This window comes from Cinclus cinclus, chromosome 11 (assembly GCF_963662255.1).
Source record: "Cinclus cinclus chromosome 11, bCinCin1.1, whole genome shotgun sequence".
Taxonomy (NCBI): Eukaryota; Metazoa; Chordata; class Aves; order Passeriformes; family Cinclidae; genus Cinclus; species Cinclus cinclus.
This window is the reverse complement of record NC_085056.1, coordinates 21,085,795-21,099,670: the sequence shown is the minus strand read 5'-3', so window position 1 is coordinate 21,099,670 and position 13,876 is coordinate 21,085,795. Positions and strand designations below refer to the sequence as shown.

The 13,876-nt window shown below is 49.7% G+C and overlaps 1 protein-coding gene across 1 annotated transcript in view; it reads right to left on the bottom strand.

Moving 5' to 3' along the window:
• Nucleotides 1–13,876, bottom strand: part of LOC134048156 (hydrocephalus-inducing protein homolog) — a 75,082-nt gene that overhangs the window by 48,396 nt on the left and 12,810 nt on the right. Inside the window, exons 8-14 of the mRNA XM_062499756.1 lie at nt 12,840–13,035; nt 9,967–10,159; nt 8,780–8,879; nt 7,474–7,592; nt 6,071–6,294; nt 3,565–3,632; nt 570–802 (exon numbers count right to left, since the gene is read on the bottom strand). Of these exons, the coding sequence (XP_062355740.1) occupies nt 570–802; nt 3,565–3,632; nt 6,071–6,294; nt 7,474–7,592; nt 8,780–8,879; nt 9,967–10,159; nt 12,840–13,035 (1,133 nt within the window). The remainder of the gene's footprint in view (nt 1–569; nt 803–3,564; nt 3,633–6,070; nt 6,295–7,473; nt 7,593–8,779; nt 8,880–9,966; nt 10,160–12,839; nt 13,036–13,876) is intronic.

Here is a 13,876-nt window from a genome sequence, read left to right as displayed (position 1 = left end):
AAAACATTAGACAAAAGCTCTACACACCACTGTATTCAAATTAAGGGGCCAATTTTTCATCTGACTACAATGACATAAATGCAGAGGAAATCTGCTGACTTGCACAGAATCAGATTTACAGCAGGAAGTTGAGGGCAAAGTGTGGCTCAGCAGGTGCTGGGCAGTTCATAGCTGCAGAGTTTTTTGTCTTCCACTGGTGATCCCTGCCATAAACACGAATCATTTTGCTTCCCAGGAGAGGAGAAATGAGACCAAGCAGAAAAGCAAACTGCTTCATACAATGACATCTCTCTAACAGCTGCCCTCTCTCCTCATCCTTCCTCTGCCCATTTGCAATCAAAGAAATCACTCTCAAGAACACAAGAATGGTTCAGTACTTGACCATCTGGTATGTGATCTCGGTGTATGATTTTGGAAACAAAACAGTGCTCCTTCAGGAGCGTCCAGATTAACCCAGCTAACAGAGGCCTCACGCCAGTGCAGATCTCACCCACACAATGCTCAAAGTTGGCAGCAGAGCTAAAGCCCTCCCACACAGCAGTGAAGCTTCAGCTGGACTCCCCCCATACCTTGATATCCTGGTGTCCCTGGGGAGCAATGGTCCCTTGGCTGGGATTCATTGTAAACTCCCTTGGCTCCACATAAAAATGAATTCCCTGCCTCCAGGATGGGTCACTCTGCTTTTGTATTTGATCAAAGCTACTAACAGCAGGCTGAGTGCCATCGTCAGACATGCGGAGCTTAAACCTCTGGGACACTGGGAAGGCATTAGTGAGGCGACAGGTCATGGTGTAGGGAAAGCCTAGGAAAAGGACACAAAATTCCATTTAGGCACCAATTATATCATGACTACTGCTGTGAATATCCTGGTAGGATGAAAGTGTGATTGGAGTTCAGCTCTTTATTGTCTGAACTACAGCTCACCGAGAAGCTGCATGAGAAATTAATTGTCATTTAGTTCTCTTTGACGCTGATTCCAGACTGTAGCCTTGAAAACGCCCACTCTGAGCCCTGCTGAGTATTGCAAGCTTCTCTCCTTCTGATGGGGAGGAGCTCCCTCACCTGCCCCAAACCAGCACCAGTTATTTCCCACTGATGAGTGTGCACCCACACCAAGCATTTACTCTGAAAATCCAAGCTGTCGAATTCCCTGATAATCTGCCAAAACTCCCACCATGTTCAAGGTACATAAACAGTGAGTTGTCATTGAGAGAAGCTACATCAAAGAAAGCGAGGATGGAATCAGGAACTGGAATATGATGCAAAGCACCCTAATGCAGTTTCTCTCTGCAGGATCCTTAAGGCATCTCTTGGTTTGGGCCAAACACACTGAGCACGTGACAGCTCAGAGCCCACTCAGCTGGAGGCAAACCCGAGCCTTGCTTTGAGATTAGCAATTAATAACATGTCCCACCTCACCCAAAAAACCCGGACATCACACCCGTGCTGCTCCCTGTGATTGCTGCCTGCAAGTGTTTACCCCGCTTTATCTCTGAGATTTGCTTTCCCTGCTGGAAAGCCAGAGATACAGCCACACATGGTGTGGCGTGGAGACCCAGGGGCCTGCCAGGGAGATACCAATCTCCATGCCCTGGAAGGAAAGACAAGGAGACGTCTAAAGGGCATTTAACCCAGGGTGACAAAAAGGGATTCTCCCCACAGTTCTTTGCTCCTCTATGTTAATGTACCCCAGTTATGTCATCCCTAATGTCCTCCCCAGTTCTGCAAAGTTCTCCTTTCCTTCTTTACCCATTGGCCCAAATTTTCCACAGCGTTCCACCCCCATTTCCTTGTTGGTTGTTGCCCTTTGCCCCACCTTTGTATCGCCCCTGTGCTCTCAGCCCCTTGGACCCTCATGTTCTACTCTGCCCCGTCTTGCCTTGTACTTAAGCCTCGACCCTCCTTTGTTCTGGCTCTTCTGCTCCTGGACCCCTTTGGTGTGTGGCTACAATAAACCTCCATCAGAACTCCATACAGAAGATCCCTCTCGTCTTTTCTTCGTGGGCTCCTTTCTGCTCCTTGCGGCCGTGTGGACTTAGTGTGTGTTTGTGTGCCTGCCTGACCGCCTTCTACTAAAGGCACTTTTCAGGAAGGTAGCGGCACTTCACCCTCTAGTGCACGCTGCTACGGTGAGGATGTCCTGCAGAGCCCGGACACCAGCCACAACCTGCTCTGCAGTGGACGTCTGGCTTGCCTGGCCAGCTCGGTGGGGAGGAGACTTCTCTCCAGGCCTGCTCACCAAGAGTCATTTGAACACAGATGGGGGGGAAAAACAACTGCGGGCACAGCCCAGGGCTTCTCTGTGCACATCAACAGTGATCAGTGCCAGCTCCAGCAGTGACTCCAGCAGGGAGACAAGAGAGGCCACAAGAAGGACAAACACAGATTTCAAAACCTCCAATGAGACTGAGGTCACCACATGCAGACAGCAATCAACAGTTAAAAAGAAGCAAAACTATAATAGCTGCCTTCAGCTGAAGAGACCTCAGGAATGAAATTGGATTAAGCAGGATGAATCTGCTATTACAGAACCATAGATCTACCTGTTGCCTTTCTTGCTTCATTGATTCAAAAGGCAACTTAACAAGTGCCTCAGAGGTGATGAAGTGTGGGGAAGCAGCAGCTCAGGAAAGGCAATTAGTTTTCTTAAAAAGTTCATGTACTTCATTGTTATGGGTTTAGGCTTTGTAGTGAATTTTCCCCTTGGTCTGGGAAGGGGGATAGGGGTTTGGGGGGTTTTGGCTGTGGGGGGGGTGGGTCTTTCTGTTCAGGGTTTTTTGTGAGTTGTGGCATGATGCCATGGGCGGTTTTGAAGTGGGACCTGAGGTTTTGCAGGGAGTGGACCTTTCCTTCCTTCCACTCGGGGATGGGGAAGCTCGGCCGTGTGGTGCTGTGGGAGGTTGAGTGCTTGTCCCCAGCACTTCACTAGGCTGCAGCTCAGCACCATCATCAAACTCGCCTGCCTTCCCTGCTTCTGCCTGCTGCTGTTTGGCACTGCCGAGATCCCCTGCTGCCCGTGAGTTTGCACAATTCCTTCCTTCTTCCCTTCCTTCCTTCCCTGCCAGCTGGGAGGGGATCACTGCCCTGCCAGATCCCACAGTTCCTCCTGCCTGTGATCGTAACTACACCAAAGGGGAAAAACAGTACTTGGCTGGTTGGAAACTTCTGCTACTGCCTTGTTGTTTGTGCTATTCTGCTATATTCTAGTAAAGAACTGTCATTCCTTTTCCCATAGTTTTGCCTGGAACCCCTGGAATTCCACAGGTACAATAATTTGGAGGGAGGGGGTCATCTTCCCATTCAGCAAGACTTCCTCCTTTCTTGGCAGACATCTGTCTTTTAAACCAGGACAGAGCCATCAGAAAATACTGCCTTTCTATTCCCTGGTACTATTTGATCTCACAATGGCAAAATGCTACCTGAGGCACCAGCAGCCCTGGAGTTCACACCCTGAAGAGGCTGCTGCAGTGGTAGAACATGAGTGACGGATGCCTTCACGTTCAAGCGTTCCACTTTGGAATGCACAGATCCCTCATGCTGTGTCTAAGCCCAGGGAACACTCACCAAAGGAAACGTCACCGAAGTTGAGCTCATCGACGTTGAAGTATACAGTCAGTTCACAGACATTTCCCCTGCGATGAGGAGGAAATGGCTTGGTTAAAGGCAATTGCAAAGTGTCTGGCTGTAGTGGCTTGGGGGCAGAAAACCTAGTCGGGTGCACTGTGGGTTTCGGATCAACACACCACCATGTGCTCAGCACAGTGTCATGTGGACAGGAGGCAGCTAAAGCCCAAGTGGCTAGCAGCCACAGCCACGGATGGGGCTTTGGGCACAGGGCAGGTAGGAAAAGCCCCCAAGTTGCTGGTGGTCCCATGAAGGACCCTGAACACACACCCAGACATGGCTCTGTGCCTCAGTTTCCCCATCTGTAAGATGACGGACATAAAGGTGTCCCCACAAACTTCTGTAACCAGCCTTTCCAGCCACAGGTTCCCTGCTTGGCTGCTTCTTAGCTGTAACTGGTGTTCCCATGCAGGAACTTTCTCAGCAGGTTTTAACCCACACAATCATTAACAGAGTTTTGAGACATGGAGTCAAGGGAGCCTCAAGAATTCTCTGGAAACAGCAGCAACAATTCTACCCAGTCAACAGATGAATCCTAGAGGAAAGCACGGAGGCTCAGGAGCCAGCCACTGGGGCTGTGCCGCTTCAGCTCTGGAGGGGCAGGAGCAGGCAGGGAGAAACACCCCTCCAGGCTGGGGTGAGAAGTACCTCCCTCCCATTGGCCTTTGCAGGCACATGGTGATGTCTGAAGTTCTCTTGGCTTGTAGAGTTGTTCCACCCCTGTCCAGCCCCTGTTCACCTCATTGCTATTCCTCCTAGAATGTTCTCCCTTCTCCTGATCGCTATTGCTCCTGATATGCCCATATTGCTCCAGCCCTGTTACCCTGTTGGTTCCCCTGGTTGGCTGCCCCTCCTCTGCACTGCTTTTCCCTGTCCCTATAGGAGCTTGATCCTCAGGACGCGCCTCTTTCGTCCCATAGTTAACCCTTTGCTCTCAACCCAGTTTTGTCTTTGTCCCTGGACTACCTTCAAGACCCAATAAAACTTTCCTCGGATTTCCATACAAAGACCTGCCCTTCGCCTGTTTTGTCAGCAACTATTTGTTTTTAGCAAGTGTGCTCGGGGCTCCAAAAAGCACAGCTCGTTCTCAGAGGAGCCCAGTGAAGTGCATCGCTTCAGGAAAGGATCAGCTTGTCACAAGTGCACCAGCTGGCACAGCCAACAGCTACTGCACTTCATCCGTTCAGGACGTGGATGTCCTGAATCTACCACACCACCTCAGCTGTGCTTGAACTCAGCAGACAGGCCCCAACATCCACTGAAATCAGCACTTGAAGCTGCACAACACTCACGAGTTTATTTCATGGCTGATGCCAATCAATGCCCACTTGGCCTTTGGTTAAAAATCCAGGACCAGTGAACTGTGCCTTCTGTTGTGTTCACGGGACTGCCACTGGCTCTGCTCTACACACCTCAACAGGGCACACCTGCCCTTGCTCAAGGAGAAAGCTGCTTATGCAATAACATCCTGTGACCACTTTGGGACAGGGACAGAGGAGAATCAGTCATTTGATGGTGGAAGGCTCCCTCTTAATTTCCAAAATAAAAAAGCAGTACTTTTCATCCAAAGACAAAGCCAGCATAATTGTTTCTCTACTATGAGAAGATCTACTCACTACTTTTCTCTTGCTAAGTGATCACTTGCTTGTCCTTTTTTATCCATCTCCCTTATCTCATTGGTATAATGGACTGCAGATTGTTTTTGTTTCTTTGCTGCCTTGATCCAGGGCCTCCCAACAGCAACAGCCCAGCTCCAAAGCTCCAGTGCAGCCAGCATCAGCTTTCCTGCTTACACTACATCATCCTTCCAGCACATGGCTCGGGCTAGCAGGGACAAGCCCTCATGCTGCTGTGGTCCTGAGGACTGAGCTCGGCCTCCCCTGTTATCACCCCTTCTCCCTTCTACTGGACCAGGATTATCTCTTGCAATGGCACCAGCCCACGGGATCAGCCCTTTCCTGGCTGTGGAAAGGAGGTACCAGAGCACTCTCTGCACAGGAGTTGGGAGCACAGATTGTCCCCCACAGCATGGCCATGAGAGGTGAGGTGAGGCTGCTGCTGCCCATTTGGGATGGATTATTCACAGAAGTTTTTAAAATCACTGCTGCTGGTGCAGAATCACCCAGGCTGGCCCATCTCCAAAGCCCTGGGAGCCTTGCTGGGTGTTCAGGTGGGACATCCCAGAGCAGCTACTGCCCAAAGCTGATCCCTCCCACTGCCTGCTATGGCCCAAGGCAGAGGGAGATCCCTGCAGGGAGGTGTCATTCCAGCTCTCAGGTAGCACACAGGGCAGCAGGCACCTCCCCCCTAAGGCAATGCCACAATCAGAGGAGAGATGAGGACCTCAGGCAGCACTTTTCTTCTCCTCCTGACCCCAAAATGAGGTCGGTGGGGGATGTCCCAGAGACAGCTACAGATGTGCCCAGCAAGCTCCCAGAGTCCTTACTTGATTGTCAGGATTGCAGGCGTAGGAGATCCAGCCACACTGAACTGGAATTCTTCCTCAAACCTCCCCAGTACGGTGGCATTGAAGGAGATCTGGATGGTCTGGATCCCACCTGGTGCAATGATGCCCTCCTCAGGTGCAAACTTGAAGCAGTAGCCCACGTTTGCAGTTGTACAGATATAGGTGAAGGGAGCATCAATAGGTGCTTGGTTAATCAGTTTCACCTGCAGCAGCAAGAAAGCAAAACGGAAATGCACGTGCAGTCTTCCCTTTGTGTGAATTGTTGTCTAATGACACAATTAACACCCAGAAAAGGCAGAAGATGCTTTGTGCTGCTGAATGGCAGAAAGCAAAAAAATACAACAGGACAAGTTCTGCCTTTGGGTTTTCATGCAAAGCAGTGTTAACTCCACATAACCGGAGTCACTCTGGGGCTATCCCATGGACACAGAGCAGTCCACCTCTGGTCAGCATCAGCAAGCTCATTCAGATCTGGCCCTGAGAGCAGCATGGGGTGATTGCAGCTGCACAGTGAATCACCACAGAGCTGCTGCTGCTGCCCCAGTTAACACAGCTCCAGCAGTATCATCTACTCATTCACCTTGTCCCATATCATGAAAACAATACATTGAAAATGAGGCATCAGCATCAAAATGTATAGACAGCACCATCTTTTGGTAAGAAAACTCAGCATGTCTTTCTCTTCCACAGCCAAGCTCTTGAAAGTGTCTAGCATGATGTAGTGCCTCATTTTTTACCTCTTTTAGTTGTTCTCCGTTTTCTTTTGCAAACTTGACACTACTGTGGCGGGGAGGGGGAAGGCAAATAGGTAGAAAAATCCTTTGCTTTATTCCTAGGAACACTCTTCTCTTTCTAGAGTCAGAGATGCACCAAGGCTGAAGTGTGGTGCGGGACTGGTCAGCAAGGGAAGAACTGCCAAGCCCTTTGAAAGGGCCAGCACTGAGCCAGAGGGCTGGATGGCTTTCCTGTGACTTCCAGGAATAAGCAGGAGACACCTGACTGAAAATCGTTTGCAATGGACCGAAGCTCAAACGTAGCCAGTTTGTTCCAGCTGCTTCTGAACAGCTCAGTACAAAGGTGCCTTGTGTCTGGAGCTGCCACAAAAGCCTCTGAACATGCAGCTTTTTGAACCCAGTGCTGGTTTCATATGCCAGGGGTCTGTTTTGCAGGAAGCCTCCCAGCTGATCCCCAAGGAAGGCCACACAAAAGCAGGGATTGGGGTTTCATGAACAACAGACACACCTTCCTGACCTCCCAGATTTGACCAGTACATCAAATATTCCCTGCTCACAACTAGCCAGGTTGGCAGGAATTCCACAGATCCACCAGGCTTGCTGCTGCCTCAGGAGCCATCAGGATCCATCCCTAGGCCTGCTGCTCACCTCATAGACGTAGGGGGTGTTGACAAAAATGTTCCCAAGGTTCAGTGTATGAGAGCGGAGTTCAACGAAGGGTCCTTGGCCTTCCCCGATGAGGCGCAGGGGCAGCCTGCTCTCTCGGCCTGGGGAGAGATGTCCATTTCAGTACAATAATTCTCTCTGTTATACTGCATTTTCCAGGCTACCTCAATGCTAGTCCCTGACTCTGAGCTGGATGCAACCAGCTCCTGTTGCTACAGGAGAAGATCTGGACTCTTCTCTTCCCTTGGGAGATATCCCTTGGGGCTGACTTCCAATTTCTAAGCCATTCCTTGGGCTGCTTTCCAATTTTAGCCACCAATCCGCCGAGTTTAAAACATCTCTGATGTCTTGTAGTGACAGGCCAAGAAGTAATGAGGAAAATTGAAAGAAAGGAAGTTTAGGTTAGATAGTAGGAAGAAATTTTGTACTGTGAGGGTGGGGAGACACTGGAGCAGGTTCCCCAGGGGAGTTGTGGAGGTTCCAGCCCCAAAGTGTTCAAAGCCAGGCTGGATGGGGCTTGGAGCTACTTGGTCTTGCCACTAAGGTCCATTCCATCCTTAATATCATTAACTTACTAAGATTCTATGCTTTCCTTCTCATGCACTTAGAGGAGCTTTGAAATCCATTCAATGAAGGCACAAAGCTCATGGTTTGGCAACTGCCAAACTGTCTAGCCCAGTAGCACACAACTTTGTTGCCAAAGCCCTCAACTTCTGACACTCGGCACTCTGTTCCATTTCCACAGACAGAGCTGCAAGGTGACAATTGCCACACAGGGAGAGAAGAAGCTGCTGGCTGAGGGTGGTCCTTCTACAAACACCCTGGGCTCAGCAGGGCTCAGCCACCTCTGGTCTGCTGGTGTCTGGGCAGTGGGATGTGATCCAGGGGCAGGGAGCACATTTCTAACTCAGCTCCTACTGCCTGATGATGGATCCATGTCAAATGGACCCATCCTGGAGGTCAGTGGTCTAGAGGGGCTTAGTGCTGGTTCACTAAAGCTGTTCTGCTCTGTAGCTCTTTGGCCTTTGTGGAAATGCTGGCAAAGTCATGGCATGAAAACGTCTCCCTGCACTGCCTGGCTTGTTCTGGGATCAGTAATCAAGACACAGGTGTTCTGAGCCCTGGCCTTGCACGAGAGACTCCCTGGAAGCTGCAGGGACAGTGGGAATGTGCCAGCTCTGCCTTGCTGAGCAGGGACTCTTCCCAGCAGTTACAGGGGAGCCCAGCGGGCTCAGGCTTGCACCATGGCTTCACTGTGGGTGAGACAAGCAGGGGAAAGGAGCTGTACCTGAGATGTTGCAGTAAGCCACACTTCGATACTCCAGTGCTTCTAGAGGTTTAAAGGTCACCTTGATTTTGGCGCAACAGTTCGGCCCAATTTCTCCCTCCTAAGGCACAAAGAGACAGCAAAACGTTAATCTTCCAACTTCACATTTCTTGTTTTCAACCTCAGTCCTCTAAGCCTTTATTTAGAGCGTCAGTGATGAGTGAAGAACACAAGGAGCCCAAGGAAGCACTCCAAACCCAGCTCAGCACACTGCTGGAAGCTCTTCATGCTCAGCTGATCAGCTCCCACTCTCCACAACAATCCTACTGCTCTGACACAGCAAGCTCTTGGTCACATCATGCTGCTGTCAGCTACAGCGGTGTGGAACTGCCATTGTGCACTGGTGGCTCTTCTCAAGAAGAGACCATGATCCCCTTACTTGGAAATAAAAAGAATAGTTTCCCGTGTTCTGAAAGAAAGCGGAGGTTGGGATTATTCTAGGGTTTACTCCAGGATGAGAAGGGATTTTGCACTGTGCAGGCACCAGGCATTCATCATCTCTCACCATACCAATACTCAGAATCAGGGCTCTGGCTGATGGGAGGACATGGGGGTTTGCTTACACAAACAGGAAAGGCTTTCTGTCCCTGTGTGCAAGAGAACTCAAAAGGCCCATTTAGACCTTCCAGCCTTGAGTCCAGGCTCACAGATGACACAGGAAGGGAGACTCAGAAATAGTCATGGATGCAGGAAAGGATTGTCATTTCTAGGATTAACCTTGGGCTGAATTTGGCCTCCTTTTCCCGGCAAACCATTGCATGCTTCAGGTCAAGATGGGAACTGGCAGAGCTCCAACACCCTTTGCTAAACCCTGCACACCACGAGCCAGGGGAGCCCCTACCTACAAGAACTGGTCCCTGTGGACAGTGCAAGAACATGCACTGAGTGCCCTTGAGCTGGAGCCCTGGCAGCAGAGCTCAGCTTTGTCAGGCTCCCAGCCCTGCCTTGAGCCTGCAGGGCAGAACTGCTTTTAGCAGCGAGCTCTGCAGCCCCACCAGAGACTTGATGTCTTTCGTCCCAGCACATGGATCCACCTGAGGATCTGCTGAGTGAGTGCATCGGCATCCAGGAGGATTGGGAGGGAGGGTGGGAGGAGGAAGAGAGGGAGGAGGAAGAGGAGGAAAATGAGGTTCTCAACTATCACTTACCACGGGCTCAATGGAAAAAATGTCATCGGAAAACAGCATGGGGTCTTCTTTCACCTTTGCCATCTCCTCCTGGACTGTGTGGCTCACAAGGGCAGTGTTATCTTCACAATAGCCCTTCTCCTGCTCTATATTTTCCTCCTCAATGAATTTTTCCAGCGACACCTCTTTCAGTGGCTGCAGAAAATAGCACTGCCTGCAGCCGCAGGGAGAGACAAAGCCAGCAGATCATTTAATAAACCACGCATTTGAAGAGAGAAGTCTGAGTGCAGGAGAGCAAAGCACTTGGGGAGGAGCAGCAGCAGCTCCCCAGCAAGCGCTGACCCCAAGCCACGGGGGTCCCAAATCAATGAGAGGATAACTTGTTCACTGGCACAGCAGGTAGTTTTACTTCACACTTGCAAGCTCAGGAGAGTTTTGGAAAGCCAGCACCCCTCAGAAGAAGCCCCAAAGCCTCTGTCGCAAAGCCTCTGCCAAAACTGAGGGAGAATCCACCAGGCACCTCAACTGTCTTTTCCTACCCCTGAGCTGCTCGGGGAAGGCAGATAAAGATCATGGATTGCCCACTGCAGGACTTCCCTGGGAAGGGGAGACAATTCTGGGTTGCAGCTACGTGTTACCAGCATCACTCTTTGTTTCTTCCATTTTGGACCTGGCCTGTTCCCTACTCTGTCTTTCACAAGAGCATCCCAGAGCACTTCCAAAGGAAATCAATTAATTGAGACACCGCACCCCTTCAGTGACATTCAAGGTTTTATATGGATGAAAAGAGAGGCTCTGAGAGAGCGAGGGACTTTGTTGTGCAGGAGGGAGACAGCAAACTCCTGGAGAGACCTTTTCATGATCCAGAGCTTTTTGGGTCCCATGCCAGTACATGGTAGTAGAATGTCCTGAGAGGGAAAGGATCTTGCACTACCTCCTCTCATAAACAAGTCCTCTCTACTCTGAGATCTCAGAAGCTTCTGTGACAGCAGGACAGTGGTCTTGGAGCTAAAATTATCCCTAAGAATGGAAGGCAGGAAGGAAGGCAGGAAGGCAGGAAGGAAGGCAGGAAGGAAGGAAGGAAGGAAGGCAGGAAGGAAGGCAGGAAGGAAGGAAGGAAGGAAGGAAGGAAGGAAGGAAGGAAGGAAGGAAGGAAGGAAGGAAGGAAGGAAGGAAGGAAGGAAGGAAGGAAGGAAGGAAGGAAGGAAGGAAGGAAGGAAGGAAGGAAGGAAGGAAGGAAGGAAGGAAGGAAGGAAGGAAGGAAGGAAGGAGAAAATGTCCTGGTGACAGTTTAACTAGCATGCAGACAGATATAACTGGGAAAAGGCCCACAAAACCACAACCAGTTGGAAGTTTACCCTGGGGAAACCTTGTTGCTTCAGAGGGAACAGTGGATCAACTGGCATTCAGGCTGAGGCAGCCAAATGAGAAAAAATGGAAATCAACAGCCCAGGAAAGTAGCCAGAGAAGGTAAGAGGATTTTCTTTCAGCACAGAGAGCTTGTATGGAAGTCAGATACTATGTAAGTAGATAGAGAACAGTGGAAAACCAAGAAGTCCAGGGGACTAAAGGATCCTCTTGCCATCCATTCAAGTGGGCAAGGGTGCGTCTCCTGGTGCTTTCTAGGCAATTTTAAAAGACTCTGGGGAGTGTGAGCAACCTGACCCGAAGGAAGCTGGGGCTTGCCATGGCAATTTGGGCATGGCAGTTCTGGCACAACAGTTACGGTTGGGCATTGTTGAACAAAACAGAAATTAACTGGTGGAGTTACACCCTTCCAACTCTGAGAGAAGCTCAGCGGGAGTCAGAGGAGCCCTGCCCTTGTTGCACTCAGGCAGAAGGAGGAGACCTAGGAGACAATGGGGAATGGAAATGGCTCTCTACTGGAGAGGTAATAAAATTCCATCCTGACCCCTATCACCTACCCAGTGCCCTGACAGAATAGGTATGGGGCCCTGGATCCAGAGGGTCAGACAGATGGCACTAAAGAAAAAAATTCTGTCTGGAGAGTGTCCCAGTTGCACTTTGTCTGTCAGCCAGATCACAGCCTCAAGTATTAAGAAGAAAAGAAGGGTAGTGGGTGACTCCCCTGTAAGGGGAACTGAGGGCCCTGTGTATTGACCAGATCCATTCCACAGGGAAGTCTGCTGCCTCCCTGGGACCCAGGTACTGGATATCAGCAGGAGATTCCCTAAGAACTAATGAACTTCATCTGTTCACCACTGTCTGGTGTACAGTGACTGTGAAAGAGTTCTCAATATTCAGTGAAACAAGGAGAGGCATCAACAAAACTTCCACTCTGGACTTCTGGAGGGCAGACTTCAGCCTGTTCAAGAGACGGGTTTGGAGAGTACCTTGGGAAACAGCCCTTAAAAGCAAAGGGGTCCAGGAAGGATAGACATACTTCAAGAAAGAAGTCTTGGAGGCACAGGAACAGACTGTCCCTGCGTGCTGAAAGATGAGCTGACAGGAACCACAACCAGCCTGGATGGGCAAGGAACTTTTGAAGGAACTAAGGGAAAAAAAAAAAAAAAAAAAAAAAAAAAAAAGGTGGGTGTATCACCTTTGGAAAGAGTGCCTGGCAACTCAGGAAATGTTTGAGGATGTTGCCAAGTCATGTAGGAAGAAGATTAGAGAGGCAAAAGCCCAATTAGAACTTCAGGAAATCCAGTCATTGCAATCAACCTTTCCTTCCCAAAATGCCATCCTTGGCTGGAGTACAAATGGAAATGGAATGCTGAGTGCTGAGCTCCTGAAGCCCAAGACACACATCCTAATACCAAAGATGCTTTACTTGGCCTAAACCATTCAAAAGCACCAACACCCCCCTGAGGCCATACGTTAGATTTAGTCTTGGCCCATGTATCTCTCTGAAACGCATCTTTCAAACCAACCTTCTCTTCAGTTTATTCTCATCTTCCTCAGTAGGAAAAGTCTTCCACTGGAAGTGGGCTGTGATGTTACTCCTGTTTTTGATGAACACGGTTGTGTAGTTTGATGTGGTGATGAAAGTGTTCTCAACCTTCACGGAATTGGTGCTCAACCGAACGTTGACATCTACAGCTTCTCCGTGAAGGTTTGTGCGGATACCTTTTTCACCTGGAACAAAGCAAAGAGGAGTCTTTGCTCAGCTCAGTTGCTGATGGAAGCACAAGGAGCAGAACAAACCACAGGTTGCACAAGGAAGTGTCACAGTTTTTAGCTGAATGACCATTCTATGGATCAGTACATTTATCACATCCTGACAGCTCTGTGTGTACAGCGTGAGGATGTCCTGGGCACCTCCTCAAACACCTTATTTCTCACTGTGTTGGTAGAGGTTTGGCCCCAAGGTGACAGTATGTACAGTGAGATTGGGCAGATGTGCTCAGGTGACCCACTCAGATCACCAGGATTTCTGCATCAAAGCCCTCCAGGTGATGCTGAGGAGCCCTGTTCAGTCTGGCCTTGCCCAGGGTCTCCCCTGGGCATCCCACGAGACTCCTGTCTCTCCTGATCCCTTGGACCCCTTGTTGCTGACAAGCAAATATGCCTGGGGGCATGTGGGCAGAAAAAGGAGGCCCAGAGGAACCAGTGAAGTGACAGCCCACAGCAGGAGGGGACACAGGTGAGGAAACACAACCAGCCCGGCTCTGCAAGATGACAAACCTCTACAAAATGAACACCATGAAAATCATCATCATCATTATCTCCCTGTCCAAACCCACAGCCACATCAGTCTTGAAATATTTTGTATTGTTCTGATCTCAAGACCCATTTAAAATTAAATTTAAAAGGGACAAAAGAAATATTAATAAGTACAGAGCAGCGTCTATATGAAGAATGAATGGGATTCCTCAGTCTACAAATCAAATGGGAGAGAGATGTGAGAAATTTGCAACATCATGAGCGGCCTAGGAAATGGGGATGTGGAAAAATTTGTCTTGATTTG